The sequence below is a fragment of the Hyaena hyaena genome, unplaced genomic scaffold (assembly GCF_003009895.1).
Source record: "Hyaena hyaena isolate Hyena2069 unplaced genomic scaffold, ASM300989v1 scaffold_106, whole genome shotgun sequence".
NCBI classification, from domain to species: domain Eukaryota; kingdom Metazoa; phylum Chordata; class Mammalia; order Carnivora; family Hyaenidae; genus Hyaena; species Hyaena hyaena.
In genome coordinates this window covers 1,066,727-1,086,785 of record NW_024080738.1, presented here as the reverse complement: position 1 = coordinate 1,086,785, position 20,059 = coordinate 1,066,727, and the positions used below count along the sequence as shown (strand labels likewise).

The 20,059-nt window shown below is 44.0% G+C and overlaps 1 protein-coding gene across 1 annotated transcript in view; it reads right to left on the bottom strand.

Moving 5' to 3' along the window:
* The window catches only part of WDFY2 (WD repeat and FYVE domain containing 2), a 169,469-nt gene extending 152,054 nt beyond the window's left edge, over window positions 1-17,415 (bottom strand). The window contains exon 1 of the mRNA XM_039236090.1: window positions 17,071-17,415. Coding sequence (XP_039092021.1) covers window positions 17,071-17,207 — 137 coding nt within the window. The 5' untranslated portion in view covers window positions 17,208-17,415. The remainder of the gene's footprint in view (window positions 1-17,070) is intronic.
* Window positions 17,416-20,059: the final 2,644 nt, after the last annotated feature.

Genomic DNA, 20,059 nt, shown 5'->3' with positions numbered 1-20,059 from the left:
GGGGGGGGGCGGGAGAGTTAAAATCAGCTTTGCAGGCTACAAAATTCAAATGGAACCTATCTGGAGACGAAGCTATTCCCAAGCTTAAAGCCAACATTAGTCGAGGCAGTACAGGGTAGCTCCCCAGCCAAAGGCCTCCTGTGAACAATCAGACTAGTTATTTACCTCCCCAATATACGATTTTGTTAAAGTATTGAAAACAAACACCCTATCCTCCCTTGCAATTAAGTGGTCTTGTGATAAAGTTATGAGCAGATGCCAAGTCAAGAGCCAAAGTACCACCTTGAACCATGAGGCCACTAGAGGGAGGAAAGCCACACACTGGAGATGGCAGAGAAGAGGATATATGGACTACCTATCCCCGGATGTTTTGTTATATGAGGAAAATAAACCAGTACTGGGTTAGGCCTAACGGATAAAGGCCCCGTGCAGCCTAAAGGCCTTCCTCATTCATTGACCCTGTTGTCAATTAATAAATGCATAGGCCTTTCTAACAGAACTCAAAGTCGTGTCTATAACTGTGTTTGTTTTGGATCAACAAGTCTTTTTTAATTGTGAAATGATTAACACAGTAAGTTTAGTTAACAACCATCATCTCACACAGACACCAAAAAAACTGTTTTTCTTTTTCCTTGTGAAGAGAACTCTTAGGATTTCCTCTCTTAACTTTCACATATACCAGTCACTGTAACTGGTCAGTTACAGCCATCCTGCTGGATGTTATATCCCTAGGAGTCATCTGTCTTATGACTGCAAGTTTGGACCTTCTGACCACCTTCCTCCATTTCCCCTCTCCCTACCCACTGCCTCTGATAACCAGAAACCTGATCCCTTTTTCTATGAGTTCGATTTTTTTTTCTGGATTCCACATGTAAGTGAGATCATAAAGTATTTTCTTTCTCTGACTTACTTACTTAGCATGATGCCATCAAAGTCCATCCATGTTGTCACAAATGGCAGATTTCCTTTTTCATGGCTGAGTAATATTCTACTACATACACCCACCTTCTTTACCTAATCATCCATTGGTGAACACTTAGGTCGTTTCTGTACTTGGCTATTGTAAATAATGCCATGATGAATATGGAGGTGCAGGGACCTTTGCACCATAATATATTTTTGTTTCCTTTGGTATGTTCCCAGAAGTGGAATTGTTGAATTATATGATAGTACTATTTTCAGTTTTTTGAGGAAACCTCCATCCTGTTTTCCACAGTGGCTGCACCAATTTACAATTCTACCAATGGAGCACAAGGGTTTCCTTTTCTCCTTATTCTTGCCAAGCACTTATTATCTTTTGTCTTTTTGATGATGGCCACTCTAACAGGCATGAGGTAGATTCTCAATGCAGTTTTGATTTGCATTTCCCTGATGATTAGTATGTTGAGCAACTTTTCATATACCTGTGAACCGTTCACATATCTTCTTTGGAATAACATCTCTTCAGGTCCTTCGCCCATTTTTTAATTGGGTGATTTCTTTCACATCAACAATTTTGGCATATTTTGGAATACAAAACCCTCAGAGCAGGTAAAGAAGGGTATCCTAAGGCTGTAAAAGGACATCTACCCTCTTTCTTCTTAACTTGTGTTACCGTTCATTGTCTAGTTAGTTGATTTGTCAGCTTGTCCTCTGAAAAATCAAATTCAGCCTTTTGTTACATCCACGGAGACTGGTCCTTCTTCCCTCCACTGAGGCCTCTGGGAAATGGCTTAGCACAACGAGGCTAAACAGAAGGGTTGTAGAGTTCAACAACGCAAGGTGCGCAGCCTCACCCTGCCTCTTCCTGGTGGCAACTGTTCCCTCCACTCTCAAATGAGGGTGAAATACCACCTTTATAAAATCACCTTGAGGACTAAACAAGAAAAAGGCACATAAAGGGCTTAACACAGTGCCTGGCACTTGGCATGGACTCAATAAATGTTAGCTATTACTAACTACTGTTAGTATTCTTGAGGCTTCCCAGCCTTCTCCCTGAAATGGAATACATACTGTGCCCATATGTGCTTCATGTCATTTTTCAAATTTCAGTTTGTTAAAAATATAATGAAATATGTATGTAAGTTCACCCATCAGGGGGAAAAAAAAACCCTTTTCTTTAGCATGTGTTTTGATTTGGTCTTTAGAAAATATGGTTACCATATGGGGTCTGCTCACTGGCGCTAACATTTGTCGTTATAATAATGGCTTTTGCTCAGCAAACATTCATAGTGAGTACCTACCCACTCTCCACCTTATATTCACTACAAGAAAATTGCAGTCAACATGTCGAATCAGCAAATGAAGCAATGAGGAGAAAAAGGTGCCAAGTGCTATATGAGCAGATTTCAAGGCAGTGAAGATCATGAGAAAAGGAAGTCAGTGTTCCTTATCGTGTTGCTACTAGAGCAATTACCAACACTACCCCAAGCTACAAGGGCATGGTCTCATCTCACGCCCACACTGCTCCAGCAGCAGCAGCAGCAGCAGCGGGCACTTGCTGGAGTGTGTGCCTTATAGTCACCTCCCCTCCCCACCCCCCACAGGCTGCAGCAGTGACTGCCATAACCTGCGACGTGAGCCCACATGTGGTCACAGTCCCAAAGGGAACAGCCGACCGTGGCTGGACCCTCTCCAAGGAATTCTGGAACCAGGACTGGCATCCTGACGTCACTCCCTCGCTCCCTGCTTACCTCCAAAAGAACATGTACCCTGCGGGAGCAGATGGCGGCCATGTTTGGCCACGTGACTAAGTAAGAACTAGAGACAGCCAGTGGAAGCAAGAGAGGAGGATGGAGCAGACAATGTGAAACCCAGAGGCAACAGGGAGAAAGGACTTCCTGGTTCTCTATACGCTCTCAGCCCAAATGCACCCCTGTCCTCAGATGCTGCAAGATACTTGAGCCTTCTAGCAGGAAACTCCAGAGCTGGTTTCTGGTCACAGTACCAAAGACACATAAGAGACAGTGCTGTTACCCATCACCAGAAGGCAACTGGTTTACAGAGTGGTTCCTTCCTCACTGTGAACTGACGCACAACAGAAACGTCTACTGCTCCAATTCTGCTTACTGTGTTCTAAGTTCTGAGCCGGAGGCCTTGGAAACAACACAGTGCTGAGGATCCCAGAGCAGAAGACACATAGATAGATAAATAATTTTAGTGCGCGTTAGCAGGTGTTTTAACAAATACAGAAGAGTGTGCTGAGGGGATATAGCTAGCTATGAGATCAGGAGGAGGAGGAGGAGGAGGCCACATGCAAACACTGCTAATCCCCAGAGTAGTTCTACAAGTGAAGTTTACAGCTGCCAAAGCAGAAATGTCCAGAGATCCATATCAGGGCACGTATCAGACGGAGCATGTGCAAATCCTATCAGCTTTCCTTTTACAAAATCATAAGGCCCACAAGTGGGAAGGGGCTTCATTTTCCTCAGGCTAGCCTTCTGAATTTCACACATGCATGTAGTATCATCTTAAACACAAGTTTAATTGTTTTTTAAGTGTAACTGCTAGCATCTAGCTATTTTTACCTGCTATTTTTCATTCAAATACTCAGAACTTCAGTTATGGTACGGATTAATTAGTACCCATGGGAAATGAACTACCCAATAAGCAACCTTTTTCTTTTTAACCTTAAAACCTTGTTTCTACTATGATTATTTAATTCTCAAACTGTGGCAATCTCCCAGCTAAGTTACATTTCAAATAACTACGCTCTGCCATGTTGGTCCCGTTCTCTCTGCCAATCCATCCAGGACTCATCACCAGCTTTAACCTCACTTTTCCACATAATATGGGCATGGGCTACTAGGTAAGAAGAGCAACAAAGAAAGTTTTAAAAAAGTAGAAATACTTTCACTGGGCCCAGAAACGCTGGGCCCTGAAAATCCTAACTACAACAGCATATTCAAAAGGACAAACTTAATATTTGTGCTATGTAAAAATTGTCCAATGCTTCAAATTTTCAAGCTCAAGTTCAGTCCTTCAGGCTCAAGAATGGAATTTCCCAGTAACTATTTAGTGGTAAACGATCAACAAGCTCCTATTCCCAAATATACCAATGTCAATTATAGTCAAAGACCCAAAAGGACCATCCTGGTTCCACTGGTGGATCACTGGAAGCGACTCAAAGTAATCTCAAAAAATTAACTTTGTGTTCACTTCTCAATAAATCATCAACTTAAGAACGTGTATGGATTTTCTGGGTTCAGTACTGATACTGATCTATACCTCCAGATGTATGCACCTCTTAAAGATAGAATCATTTAATAATTTTAAATTATTAGAGAGTAGAGTAAGTAGTATAGGAAGACAGCAGGACACAAGGGTAATATACATCAGTCAAATGCTTTATTATATACCAGAAATGAACAAGTGGAATGTGAAATTAAAAGCACAGTACCATTTACACTAGTACTGTCAAAAACGAAATACTTAGGGATAAATCCAGCAAAATATATACAAGAACTATATGAGGAAAACTACAAAACTCTGATGAATGACATCAAAGAATAAATAAATAAGGTGGTATTCCACATTCATGGCTAGGGAGACTCAATATTGTCAATACTCGCAACGTGATATATATTTTCAGTGCAATCCAAATCCCAGCAAGTTATTTTACGAATATTGACAACTGATTCCAAAGTTTAGATGGAGAAGAGACAAAGGACCCAGAGTGGTCAACACAACATTGGAAGATAAGAATAAAGTTAGAGGATTGATGCTATCAGACTTCAGGACTTACTATAAAACTACAGTAATCAAAGCGGTATGGTATGGGTGAAAGAACAGATAAATTGACCATTGTAACAGAATAGAGAATCTGGACACAGACATTCCACAAATATCATCAATTGATCTTTGACAAAGGAGCAAAGGCAATACAATGGAGCAAAGACAGCCTCTTCAACAACAGTGCTTGAATGACTGGCATCCACATGCAAAAGAATGAATCTAGAGAGAAGACCTTACACCCTTCACAAAAATTAACTCTAAATGGATCACAGACCTAAATGTAAAATGCAAACCTGTAACACTCTGTTCTGACCGTCTCCAGCCTCCATTAAGAAAGCCTACAGCGTACACATCACTCATGGTGAGCACCACAGATACTTTCCCCAACAGGGAACCTACTTATGCCCGGCAGGCCAGCTCTTGGGTTCTTATTACAATTAGAAAATGCATTTCTGCAATAAACCATGACGAAACTTTAGGGAATAAGATGTATCACTCATAGGTTCTGGAGGGTACACAGCACACCGTAGGGCCACAGTGGGGTCACAGGTAGAGAAAGAGAGAGAGAGAATGGACACAGGCTCTGCCTTTGTCCAAGGGTGATAACTAGGGTTTCATGGGTTCACGCTTTACTGGCTAAGTTAAAACATGAGAGCAAGGGGCACCTGGGTGCCTTAGTCAGTTGAGAAGCCAACTTCAGCTCAGGTCATGATCTCATAGTACATGAGTTGGAGCCCCACATTGGGTGCACTGCTATCAGTGTGGAGCCCACTTCCAATCCTCTGTCTTCCTCTCTCTCTGCCTCTCCCCCACTTATGCTCTCTCTCTCACAAAACGAAACAAAACAAAACAAAACAAAACATGAGACCAAGAATTAGGGCACTAAAAGGGAGAAGTGATGTCACTCAAGCAGTCACTTATCTAAGTTACCTGGGGATTTTTGAAAGAAGGATCTTCATGTGTGGGAATGGCCTAGGTTCTTATCTGGTCGGTTTACTAGAAGCTGTGTCATACAACTGGCATGTCTATTCAAGACGGCTGTCTTTTGAAATGAATGCTTCCACACTCAAAATGTCAGGAACTTACAGTACAAACTCCCAGAAGATGACACAAGGGAAAATCTAGATGACCTTAGGTATGGTGATCATCTTTTTAGGTACAACTCCAAACACACAATCCATGATAGAAATAATTGAGAAGACGTACTTCTTTAAACCTAAAACTTCTGCTCAGTGAAAGACAATATCAAGAGAATTAGAAGACAAGCCACAGACTAGAAGAAAATATTTACAAAAGACACATCAATAAAGGACTATGATCCAAAATATACAAAGGACTCTTAAAACTCAATAGTAAGAAAACAAACCATTCAATTTAAACAATGGGCCAAAGACCTCAACAGACACCTCACCAAATATCTACAGATGGCAAATAAGCCAATGAAAATATATTCCATGCCATGTCATCAGAGAAATGCACATGAAAGTAACAAAAGATATCACTACACGTCTACCAGAATGGCCAACATCCAGAACATACCACCACCACATGCTGGTAGGGGTATTCTCATTCACTGCTAGTGAAAATGCAAAATGGTACAGCCACTTTGGAAGCCAGTTTGGCAGTCTCTCCTAAAACCAAACATGCGTGTGCCAAACGGTTCAACACCAACTGTGCTCCTTGGTATTTACCCACAAAAACCAGCACATGGATATTTATAGAAGTTTTACTGGCAACTACCAAAGCCCGGAAGCAACCAAAATGTCCTTTAGGGGGTGAATGGATAAACCGGTACATCCAAACAATGGTGCTGAAAAGGAATGAGCCAGCAAGACTTGAAAAGAAACATAAAACATGTATTACTACGTGAAAGAAGTAAATCTGCAAAAAGCAAAACTATGAAGACAACAAAAAGGTGAGTGATTGGGGGCAGGGGGTAAAAAGGAGGGACAGGCAGAGGACAGAGGATTTTTAGGGCAGTGAAAAGACTGTGTTTCATATTATACTGATGGATACGTCATTACGCATCTGTCCAGAGAGTACCCAACACCAAGAATGACTCTTAGGTAAACTATGGACTTTGGATAATAATGATGTATGTGTTGGTAGAGGTTCACCCTTGGTAAAAATGTAACATTCTGGCAAGTGATGCTGATAATGGGGGAGGCTATGCATGTGTGAGGGGCAAAGAGATTGAAAATAAAGAGTAAGGTAGTATATTTTTGAAAAGAAAACTAACAAAAAGTAAAACCAGAGGGGTGGGGGAAAGATCACACCCAGAGAAACAGGGCAACCCACAGACATCATCTATGTCCCGACAGACAACCTGCACATCCCTCTGGAGCCTACAGACTCCTTGCCTGGGCCTCTTTCTCTCCCTACACTACATTGAACCTTTTCAGACTGAGTGAACTCTCCTTTCTCAGCATTTTTCCTACTCTGTTCAGATAAACCTCAAAGATCTACACCGTGCACATCTGATACACAGGCAGGTCCCACACTGTAACAAAATTCCAAGCCAATTTAATCCATCCCAACGGCCTGCTAATTCAGCTAACTATGCTGATTAAACATAACTAACCCCTCTAATTTAATTTTACCTTATGGAGAAAAATTATTCATTCTTCAAAACTGTTTAACCATCTAAGCTTTGGAATATAAAGAGAACTTATTAAGCCATTCAAATATAGATTCAAAGGGCGCCTGAGTGGCTCGGTCAGTTAAGCATCTGACTTCAGATCAGGTCATGATCTCGTGGTTCGTGGGTTCAAGCCCCGCTGTGCTGACAGCTCAGAGCCTGGAGCCTGCTTCAGATTCTGTGTCTCCCTTGCTCTCTGCTCTCCCCCTCCACCCCCCACCCCAGTCATGCTCTGTCTCTCTCTCTCTCAAGAACAAATAAACATTAAGAAATTTTTTAATATATATATAGACTCAAAACTCAGAATATAATAACTTAGCCATTCCCCACATCCCTTCTCCTGCAAACTAGATCAACCTCTAAAATGTCAACCAGTTGATATTTTCCAAAGGCCACAAATGCCAGTGGACACTAAAACAGGTTATTATAATTCTAACAGCATGGGAAGGTTTTGTCTACTGAGGGTAACTGACTCCAGAAAAATATTAATCCAGATCTACAAAATAAAAAGAAATAACGTAATTTTACTAGTTTTTCACATTAGAATTTAAAGGTATTTAAATTTTACATCCATCTACTTTTAAAATGAAAAGAAAACCCCAAACTCTCTAAACTCAAAATTATACATTCATGTTTTGTATTTATGGCCACAGGCCTTCACATTTGTATAGGACCTGACAGTATATGAAGTAGTTTCACGTACATTATGCAGAACTATGGGAAATCAATTTCAGAAGAGAATGAAAGAGGGTTCCAGAACTAGTGCCGGGACACTTGAGCCCTCCTTCCAGAAGCACTGGCATATAAGGAAAGAATGGGGTAAATACTAAAGGGAAAGAAGGATTGATTCAGACAAAGAAGAGACAAGGAAGAGTCAGGGGGACAAGACAGATACCGAAGAATTTATCAGAAAAGCAGCCCTGGAGGAAGGAGGCAAAACCCTAACATTCCTGGAGGAATGCCTAGAGGTGGCACCTTAGAACACGGCACCACGTAACCCTCAGAAGAACCCCATGGGGTAGGTATTCTTTTAATTCCCATTTTACAGCTGCCAAGGTCATCACGCAACTGTTAGGTGACAGAATTAAGAGGCCAACCCAGCTCACCCGGACACTGTTAGGAAGCTTCCAGAGGGGGGAGAGGGAGGGGCAAATACCGTGCCTAACGCACCACTACCTGCCTTTATTTTATACATTTGCTTTGTATAACATCAGGATCCCTTAACAAGGGCATCTTAATGTTTAATGTATGTCCATCCCCCCCTACCCTATCCCTCCTTCTACTCCCACCTAATCTTCTCAAAATATGGGCTTTCTGGATATCTTTCCATTTCTTCTACCTCTTCTTCTGAATCCCCAAAAAGCTCCAACTACTGACTCCACAAAAGCACAAGTGTTGCTTGAAAGATTTAGAGGGAGAGCGCAGAGCTGCATCTCATGTGCCATCTCCCCACCAGAAGGCAGCAGGGGTACTGCGGGCATCCCTCTCATGGCCATGTCCAGCTGACCTTAACCAGAAGTGGGCAGAGCAAGGGGCCTGTAGGAGCGGAATTCGAGGCTTGGCCCAGCCACCTCTTCCCATGTGTCAAGAGAAGCCGGCAATCTGGAATTTTATGTGGAATCCAGATTTTTAAAACTTGGCTGCTGATTCAAACTGCCAGAAACGTTGCACAAGGTCAACATCAGCCTGAGGGTGAACTCAACCCACTAGCTGCAGGCTTATAACGCCCAGGCTTTCAGTTGAAGGCGCTCGGTTACCATTACGTCCCTACTTCCAAATACTCCCCATGGACTTACATACAAGACACAACCCTTGCTCTCCAGGAGACCAATGGGGACAATGGACACACCGTTTTAGGACAAGATGACAAATGGAAAGAGGAAGAGGCCAGTGAAGGAGCACAGCCGCCAGCAGCCATATAGATCTTCTGGTTTCCGAGGGGGCAAGTCTGGGCAGTGGCGGTAAAAAAATGAGAGTAACGTTACCCTTCTACATTTAGAGAAGAAAGACAAGGGCCCTGAAATATATGAAGGTACACAAACAAAACTTAAATAGCCCTGCCTTTACATATCCAAGGTGACTCTTAAAGTAGACAAGGCTTCGTGGACCCATAGCAACAGGAAAAGCCTACCTACCAGAGGCATGGTGGAATCATAAAAAATACCACTGCCTTTTCTTTTACTCGGCACCCTCTGCGCTCCCCGTCCAACATCAAGTGCTGCATGAATGTCAGCTTAGGCACACCTCCCAACAACTCCAGGAGGGGCCGATTTACAGATGTGGAAACTGAAACTCTGAAATCCTAAAGTGTGGGAAAGAGCCAACCATCTGGAGCCAAAACGAGACGCCTGTCCTATTAACTCACTGACCTGGCCGGACAGACTCAGGCTACTGGCCATCAAGAACGACTCATTCGCTACAGTTGTTGAAAGTGTGGATCCAGTATGAAAAGCAGCAAAGAGGGGCGCCTGGGTGGCTCAGTCAGTTAAGCCTCCTCCTTCAGCTCAGGTCATGATCTCATGGTTTGTGAGTTCGAGCCCCACATCGGGCTCTGTGCTGGCAGCTCAGTGCCTGGAGCCTGCTTCCAATTCTGTGTCTCCCTCTCTCACTGCCCCTTGTGCTCACAAGCACTGGCTTGTGCTCTTCTCTCTCTCAAAAATAAATAAGCAATAAAAAAAATTTTTTTAAAGGATGCCATTTTACACAACTGTTGTTTCGGCAACATATGTGTGTATGTGTATTAAGAGTCTTGGGTAGCAAGGCTAAATGTATTTCTCACAATGACGTGGTCAAAAAAGTTTCAAAAGCATTACTCTAGACAACTCAGTCCCTGATACGGGGACCGGCAAACCACCCAGAGCTAAGCTGTTCACTATCTGAAACTAAAGGACTCGTCCAGAAGTAGGAATGTAGTGAATCCAGTTCAACTGAGGATCAGGCACCAACACAAATATTTCATCCAGGAATAAATAACGGCTGCCCTCCAAAGGTTCCAGAAAGCATCGTTTTACAGCTGCCTCGCAAAGCACATGCCACATCTTCCCCCCTCTGTGCACCTCCTCCACTCAAGGTTTTAGGGTGAGGTGGCTGCAGACACTTTACGCCTGTCTAGTCACTGCGTGGGCACATCACACTGTCAGTGTCACAGCTAGGAAACTCTACACGCTCCTCTGCCACACGGAGAAACAGGGACTTGGAGTGATGAAATGTCCTGGGAAATGCCCAAGGTCAATGCTGGGTACAGCTGAGATCGGGCTCCCAGTCCCAGTTCTTTTCCAAGAATCCTTAAATTAAAGGCACATGAGAGCACAAAGCAGAATGCCCTTGCCAAGAGACAAGCAGATGACTTTGTTTTCTCTTCTGGTCTTATTTGCGGGTTGCTTGCACCTCTCAATTAATTTTTACTTATGACTAAATGCAGCATTTGGCTGAGGCGGTCCCCTGCCCTTTAAAAAAAGAAAAAAGCAATGAAGTTACACAAGCAAAGTTATTTTTTTCTGTGTTAGGAAACTGTTTAGGTTAATCGTGGCATCTCCTTGGAAGACCTATGGAAATCAAAATAAACAAGTGATACCTGCTTTTGAATTCCTTCTATTCTGAAGCTGTAGTCAAGAAGAAAATCCTGGCTCGATGGCCATTTTCTTTTCAGGTAGGTATATACCGTACAGAATTTAGTTTACTGCTAAGATGTCAACAGATCACTACTTGAATCGGTCTTAAATCAGGATTCATTTCCTGATTTTTAAGTGCCACTGTGTTTTAACTTCTCCAAAACTGTGAGCTTTTTAATGACATCAAGCTGATTCTCAAAAATAAATAAAAAATGTTTCCCTCCCAAAGTCAAATTCAAAGTGAAAACAGAGCCAGGGAAAGACACTATGCAAGTAAAAGTAGTATTTCCTTTTTAAGCCTCTTCCAGCTACTAACATCCTGTGATTTTTACCTGTTTTTCTTTTTCAAAGTAAGTTTAGTCATACTTGATGGTTCGTTGGTCAGGATTTCACAATCCGAGAATCCCTCATTTTAGGAGTGTCAGAATTTTCCACTGTCCTGCAATACCCTGATGAATATCCCCTGATTAAGATCTCTGAGATCCTGGACAGAATCTGGTTGAACTGCATAAATTAAGTAGGAAATTCAGAACTTTCAGGAGCTCTGGGATTGCTGGAGAGCTAAACCTCCTTAAACAAGCTTTCCCATAGTGATCTTTTCTTACAAAGTCAATCTGCATTCTGACCTTTAAAGACATAGAGGCAGCCTGTTTGCAGACAGATCTGCTGGCAAAAGGGCGGCCTCATGCAATGAATTCGGCATAAAGGTCTGACTTTCGACATCCACATGGGGTAAATTCCCATTTTGGGGCCTTGAAACCAGCAATTAGTACCGCCAAGTGAGGTGTCTCAAGGGCAGAGTTGAAAGTTTATTAATTTTATGCCATTAAATAGAGTCATGACACACTCAAAAATTAGTTTAGATGGGTTCTACTTTTGTCGACTTTAATGACCTCATACCTTCCCTCTTAAGACTCCTCAACTTTCAGAACTTACACTGCAGGGAAATTTTGATTTGCATTTTCAAAGCTATTTTTTTGATGCAAGTGTTATAAAATACTTGGTACATAAAACTGAACCAGGAGCTCAGCTGAACTGAGCCCAGGTGTAAGTATTAGTGAAACAATGGTTTCTACCAGAAATCTGAGATACTGCAATTTCAGAGGGGTAAGAACCAATGGTAAATCAACCAACAGCATGAAGATTTATAAAATGAAATGAAATTTTAATATAACTTTTCAATAAATAGTCTACTAGTCATGACCACTTAGAATCGAGCAGATCAGAGTTTAAAAAGAAAAAAAAAGGTGGGGGCATCTTAGAGATTAAAGAAAAAAAAAATCCAGCCCATCTTTTATCCCTGTCCCTCCCAATCCCATCCCCTGCTGCACTGTTCTCCTGGCAGAAAGCAAGCTACTAAGTTTCTCTAGGGGCTCAACCCAAGTATCTTTGCTCCAGGAAACTCATCACCTCCTCAGGCCCATTTCATTTCAAACCTGTGATCCATCAGTCATTTCTAATTCATTCAACGAACACACACTAGGCACTAGGGACCAAATCTCCTAAAACTCTGACTCTTTCCCCATTGGGGGAGGTTCTGTCTGCCCTTAGGGATTACAAAGACCACTACTAACTGTGCTGCATAAATCAGTCCGGAACAAAGTTAGAATATCAGGTGGTAGTTCCCCCCACAGTCTCCTCCTCATTACCTTCAACCCCTACAGTGGCGCCCCTCCCACAACCAGAGCCTCCTCTCCAACACCCCATCACCACACCCTCAGATCTTTGTATCCAGAAAATAATTTCAAATTCTTGTACCCAGAGGTTTTGGAAAGTTCTACTCATACACAGTGACTCCTTTGGAGAGGCTAATTTTCCAGATTCCTCAAATCACTCAGAGCTAAGTTCTGAATTCAAGCTGACTGGTTCCTGAATCTACACGCTTAGCCAGTCCATTCTACTGCTTCTCAGTGAATGGGAGTTTTCTTTCTCCCCTCTACCTACAACACTCTCTCCTCTATCCATACTTTTTCACATGAACTCCTACTCATCCTGCAAGACCCATCTGCAAGAGTACCCCTTTTATCCAAACACCACGAGCAGAGGAGATTCTGTGGCAACCGCAGAGGACACTGTACCTGCCTTCAGCACATCTCCTTATACAGAGATAAGAAACGGGACCCCCCCCCCACCTCCGCTAACCCACTGCAAAGGTATAGACTCCTAGGGAAGGAGCAGTTTCCTATAACTGCCCAATAGCAACTACCTAGAGTTACTAAAACTCTCTATATGAATGCTGAAACTGCTGACTTGTGTTAAAATATGCATATAAAGAACCATACAAACATAAAAGTCTGGATGGGGCTGGGTACTCCCTGGAGAGAGGGCTCTCCTGGCCTTCATCATTGAAGAAGCTGCAACCAGACACGGGAGCCCCTGGTAAGCTGCAGACTACACATGACTGTTAACCAAAATGGAACTAAGACATCTTGTAGGAAGCTCCTACAAGGAGCGAGGAATGTTAAGAGGTCATCTACTCAGAAAATATAGTTCAGAAAGCAGCTGGCTCATGAGGAACCCAAAGTACCAACGGTAGCTAAGTCCCCTAGAGGTAGGATCCAGCTATTTTTTCTTTCTTTTTTTTTTTAATGTTTTATTTATTTCTAGGAGAGAGAGAGAGAGACAGCGTGAGCAGGGGAGGGTCAGAGAGAAAGAGAGTCACAGACTCCGAAACAGGCTCCAGGCTCTGAGCTGGCAGTCAGCGGGGTTCAAACCCACAAACCGCGAGATCATGACCTGAGCGAAAGTCGGACGCTTAACCGACTAAGCCACCCGGGCACCCCGGATCCAGCTATTTTCAAAGCAAAGATAAACTCAGAAATGGCCAGTGAATTCCAAGAACAGGTTCTATGTGATGACAGCCCCAGAAATCTAAACTTGTAAATCAGATTGTTTTTATATTTCTTATATTCCTTCCTTGGTATCCAGGAAAGTTCCGGGCTATTCTAACTGTGCTAAGATGAACTTAGAGTGAGGGTTTTTATAAAAAAAACCTGAAGATTTGGCCTGAAGGTTAGAATACTATCAGCCCACGACTGACCAGCAGCAATAGCATGAACATGGTAATCCGAGTGGAAGAATTCTCCACACGAAGGTAAAATGCGGGGAACAATAAGGGCTGTGGCGTCCAGCCACTCTTCCCCATCTGAAAATTCTCTTTTCAATACTAAATCTTAGAGGCTGTGGTTTTGTTTCATTTTCTTCTAAAACTTGCCCGCCCCCCCCCCCCCACTAAATTGTATCTGGAAAGGTCCTTGCCATTTCACCCAGTGGAGTCTGCACATGTGTTTGGAACACAATAGAAACTTAAATGTTTGTTGATGGAATGAATGAAGCAACCTCGTGGACTTCCAGAGCTTTAAGGCACCCTCAAGACCATCCAGTCCAATCCTTTTCCCACACATGTACATGTGTCCACACAGGGTCCACACATAGGCGGTCATAAAAGTCATTCAACAAATATCAACTAAGTGCCAACAATGGTGAAGACACTGCGCTTACAGAAACAATAATAAAAATGTTATCGGTCACTGATACACAGCAAATGTCTGGGGGCCTTCATGGGTCAGGCAATTTGCTAGGCCATAAAGATACTACGATGAATAAGACACACATAGCACTTTAGGAAAATTATAAAGAGATGAAGGGACCATAAGTATCTACAATACTGTTTAAAATAGAAAATGTTAAGTATTTTCAAAGGTTAGATAAAGGCTTTCAGAAGTCGTAGGTCAAAAAGGGAAACCAGATTTCAAAGAACTTCTGGGACACTGTCATTCAGGACACATTTGTGGTTTAACCTTAGAGTTCAGGAATGAAAACTATTAGTTTCTAGCTAAAGCAGAACGGCTAAAGGAAATGGCTTTGTAGGCTTTGATGAAAATCAATATTCTCTCTTCAGATCTTCAGCATTATGTCAAATGACACTGACAGTGGATTTTGGAAAGAATACAGATCAATTCTCTTCTAATGAAAACAATAATCAAAACTGAGCTCTAAATAACAAAGTTATTGTCACCCATTAGTAGAAACACAGATTTGTCACTGTGAATATTAATAAAATACATGTAAAGAATAATTTTGGACTTTTGGTGGGCCTTATTTATTTAACAGGAACTCTATAATAATTCCTATTATTTACACTATAAACTAGAAATGTAAGAATTAGATTACTATATAGCTAAACATCACATTTCTTTTGACCTATACTAAAGTGAAATTTATCTTTCAGTTTCTTTCATATATGCTACTTCAGCTTCTCTAAATACCTTGAAATGCATCCCACTAACTAAGATAACACATTAACATGGGAATCAGGAGGCTGAGGACTAGGCCCACTTCACCATCAGCTATATGAATTTGGGCAGGTAAATTCTCTGGCCTAAGTCTTCTCATCCATTAAATGAACATGTTAGAGCAAATAACCTCCCAGATCCCTCTGAACTTTTAAAAACAGTAACAAAATCAAAAACTGAAAATGTACCTCCACACCCAAACTACCAGTCAAAGCAAAAAGTTTCAAAACTAATATTAAAGGAGCTTAGGTTTAACTACCTTTCTCCTTCTCTTACTTGATTCAATAAACTTCTTCACGAATTTCCTACAGTAGTTAGGTTGAGCAGTTTCACCCAGAGCGGTTATAAACTGGGAAAGTGATGTCAATATATTCCTTTAAAAACAATTCTGTAACAAAAAATGTCTAGGTCCAGACGCAATCTCCTTAATAGAACTTTGTCTCTATCCAAAAATTAAACACTCATAAACTTCTTTGTGAATTTCAAAAGGTTTTTAATCCATGTACTCCATTTCAGAATATATTTATTCTGTTAAATGACGACTACTTGTCTTGGCGTTTGTTTACAATTTTCCCCATTAGAACTACATAGGAAATGAATGGAATACCTTTTGGCCATTTGTATGGAATACGATGTAGACAAGTAGGTGTCATTAATATGTTCATCCTAGTTATACCGAAGAACCTATCACATGAATAGGCCTATTGGGCAAATATATTTGAGATCATACTGTATGTAAAGTGCTGAAATGACTTATAAAGACAGTAATCAACGTTGTTGCTTTATCCCTGCCTACAACTGTTAATTGTATGGGTCACCAAGAAAATAATTCTCTACCTCAGCATAAGAAAACCTAACTACTAAAAAATAAAATAAAATTAACCTTACGACTGTTTTAAGGAATAGTGTTACATTTTTCAGAATGCCAATTGGTATTAGGAAAGCCATAATGCCAGATAAATACCATCATTACTATAGTCAAGCAGCATTCCTAGGGAAATCGGCTTCATCAGCCTAATTCCTGCATGCTAAATAAATTGAGTTAGAGCGAAAATGCTTTTGTCTGAAAAACGAGGGAAAATATTAAAGGCAGTACAACGGCTCCACTTCTGCAAATTAAGCAAAAAGAAAGGAAGCAGGCAAAGGGAAGGAACTGAAGAGCTATTTGCAGCAGTGGTCCCTTTCAAGTTCTAGGCGCTTCCCCTTGATCTCGAAGAAATGAGGAGACCAAAGAAGGGAAGGCACCTCTCCATTCGTTTAGAAGCCCAAAGTTAAACTCTTTTCACAACTTGCAATATTCATTGAGTTCAGTGTAAGATGTACGGGAGATCCGGATTCAGTGGGACTGTCCGGGAGAAGGGAGTGGCATTTACTTTCTCAGTCTGGAGCCCTAAGAACTGTACCAGAGTACTCAAAAACCCTGTTACCCAGCAAAGGCTCTCGGAGCATCCTCCCCACGCACACACCTGCAGGGATGGGCGGCTCCTCCCTCTCCCCCTCCTGTCCTTAGGGCTGGACCAAGGTTCAGGGGCCGGCGCACAGTTAGTCCAAGGGCCACCCTGGCCCGGCCTGCGCCACCGGCCCCGGGCAAGGCCAGAGCGCACGCCGCTGTCTGGTCTCCGCTCCCCAGAGCCACGCAGCGGCGGCGGCGGCGCGCAGCTGGACACCAGCACCACTAAGATGCGCATTATAATAAAAACTTGGGGGAGTATGTCTACACTTGCACGGGTGTGGAGGCACAGCCCGGGACGAGGGCTCCGGGACCGCCGGCCCGTCCCGCCCCTCCTAGCGGCCGAGGGGCGGCGGTCCGTACCTGTCCTCCGAGACGCTGATGACGCCCTCCTCCTTGGGCACGATCACGGCCATATTCACCACCTCTTGGGACCCCTCGACCCGCTGCAGCAGGATGGGTTTGCGGGTCAGCGGCTTGGGCTGGATCTCCGCCGCCATCCGAGGAGGGGGCGCGCCGGGCGCCGTCGCCAAGCGCGCTGCGGGGCTGGGCTGAGGAGACCGCTCAGGCACGGGCACACGCTGAGACAGGGACTCTGGCTGGCCGGAGCGGGACGCCGGGGACCCGCGATCATAGCCTGGCCGCGCTCCGGGAACGACTCCGCGCTCCCGGCTTCGGGCACCGAAACCGCCACCACCCGGGCTGCAATCCGGCGCCACCACCGGAGGAGGGGGCGGAGAGCTGGGGGGGGCGGAGCCGGTAGGGGGCGGGGCCTGTCGCAGGGGGTGGCCGCTGGTGGGCGCGAGGGCGGCGGCACTTCCGGAAGAGTGGTGGGAGGAGAGGAAACCTAAAAAAGGAGGCGGGGCGTTGGCGGCCCAATACGCGTGCGCCAGCCCACCAGCCCATTTCCGCCCCGCCCCTACTCAATTCCCGAAGCCTCGCAGCACCGCCCCTGGAACGCATGCGCTTTCCATTATCTGCGGTCTCCTAGACTCGCCACCTTCCGCATCCAGTCTGTAGTCCCCTCATTCTAATCTCCCGTGAACGCGCGTGTAAACCCCCTGGGAACACGCCTGCCAGAGGCCCCGCCCCCTCCAAAATCTATAAAAAGGAGGTGGAGTGGGGCGGGGAAAAGCGCGCCTGGGTGAGGCCGGAAAGAGAAGAATCCTGCAGGAAGGAAAGAAGCTGAACTAGTTGGGACACGACTAGGCGTGCGTAAGGTTACCTGTTCTGAGTTTCCTTAACAATGAGCCTGCCGTGACGGGAGGCAATTTACTGCCCCCAGCATGCACCAGACCCAAGCTGCCAAGTGGCGGCCCAAGGCCTCCTGGGAGTTGTAGTTTTTCGGAGCCTCATCTCCCTTCTGGCATAACCTATTGCCCACTTCTCAGTGCTCCTGCGCTAGGGGGCCCGGCACCGACACGGGCAAATAACTGAGTCGCTGCCCGGACTGACCTCTAAGGGGGGAATTGAGGGGCATCCCAGGGCTAAGCAGGTGGTTCAGATTGCTTCCTATCATAGTGGAGCCCCGAGGATGGGGAAAGAAGAGAATCCCTCATACACGCATCTTTGGGGGGAGTTTAGAGATCATCTGCAGTATCATCTAACTGGTTTTCTTAAATGACTAAGTTACTAGCCCAAGGTTACTTTAGCTTCCAGTTAAGGCTGTTCCCCTACCTCACCCCCAGACTTGAACACAGTCTCCCCTACTCCTGGCCCTGTCTTCTTTCCATTTCCCAGTAATCCAGCCTTTCTGGCTTGCTCCAGGGACAATGGAGAGAGTTGTCGTGATTATTGAATGAATGTTAGGTGCCTGGCGCAGGGCCTGGCATGTGAGGTCGTTCATTATTTGATGACCCTACTAAGCCCTCCCAGAGTTAACAAACCAGCTGAAGAGTGGTCATTTGGTGTGACTGGCAAGGGCTCTGGAAGTCAGAAAAATAATATGCCAGAGCTGGGCAAAGAAATGACACGCCTTGGAGAACTGCATTTCTAATGCAGGTTTTTGGCAGCCGAGGACCTGTCTCAAAGCATACAGTGCAACTCTTTACCAGCTCCCAGTTTTGCAGAAGTTCTACAAGGCACTAGTAAGAAGAAAGTAAGACAGGTATTTTCCAGTTTGGGTACCTGGAGCAAGTCATTCCACTTCTCTGAGCTTCAGGTCCCGCATCTATTAAATGGAAAATAGCAATACCTACGTTGGGTGTTGTGTGAGACCTACAAAAGACATATTTTAGGTGCCTTCATGCACAATAGAGTTCCAGGCATGAGGGCATGGACATATTTGGGGGACCATTATTCTGCCTACCACAATAGTTCCAAATACTATTTTTTTTAATGTTTTATTTATTTCTAGGAGAGAGAGGGAGACAGCGTGAGCAGGGGAGGGTCAGAGAGAGAGGGAGTCACAGACTGAAACAGGCTCCAGGCTCTGAGCTGGCAGTCAGCACAGAGCCCGACGCGGGGCCCGAACCCACGAACCGCGAGATCATGACCTAANCGGGGCCCGAACCCACGAACCGCGAGATCATGACCTAAGCGAAAGTCGGACGCTTAACCAACTAAGCCACCCAGGCGCCCCCCCAAATACTATTCTTATGCTTCTGAACTCCAAACTCATATTTAATGCCACTCCACTTTGTCACTTAACCATTTATAGATGTTCCAAACATTCCCAACAGTATCTTCAAATCTACTGCCTAATTCGCCCAGTAGTTCAAAACCGAGTTCCTGAGAGCTATCCTTGATTCTTGTCTTTTCCTCACAACTCCTATCCAAACCATAAACTCATTAGCTCCAAAGTAGATCTTGAATTTTCCCACTTGTATCACCTCTGCCCCAGTCCAAGTCACCATAGCTCTGGCCTCTAATATCACAGTAACCTAACTGCTTTCCCTGCTTCTTCTCTTGAACCCTTCCCTTACCCACCCCAAACCCAACCTATTTTATCACAGTGACCAGGGGATTTTGTTTTAAAACATAACCCAGATCATGTTACTCCTCTGCCTAAAGCCTGTCAGTGGCTTACCATTGCGCTTGGGATAATGCTTCTCCAACCTCACCTCTCCTCTTGTTCGATACTCTCTAAGCCCTGGCTTGGAAAATCCCAGAAACACCAATCTTCTTCCTGCTGGTGGCCTGTGCAGTATTTACATCCTGGATACTTGTTTCTCACCACATCCTGGATACTTGTTTCTCACCACTGAGCCTTCGCTCTAATGTTAGCTCCTTGAAGAATCTTACCCTCCCACCCCTAACATCCCCCACCTCTTTATAATACTGTCACATCATCCTGTTTTGCTTTCCAGTCCTCACTTCTGCCCCAAATAATCTTTGTTTCTTTTTTATTTCT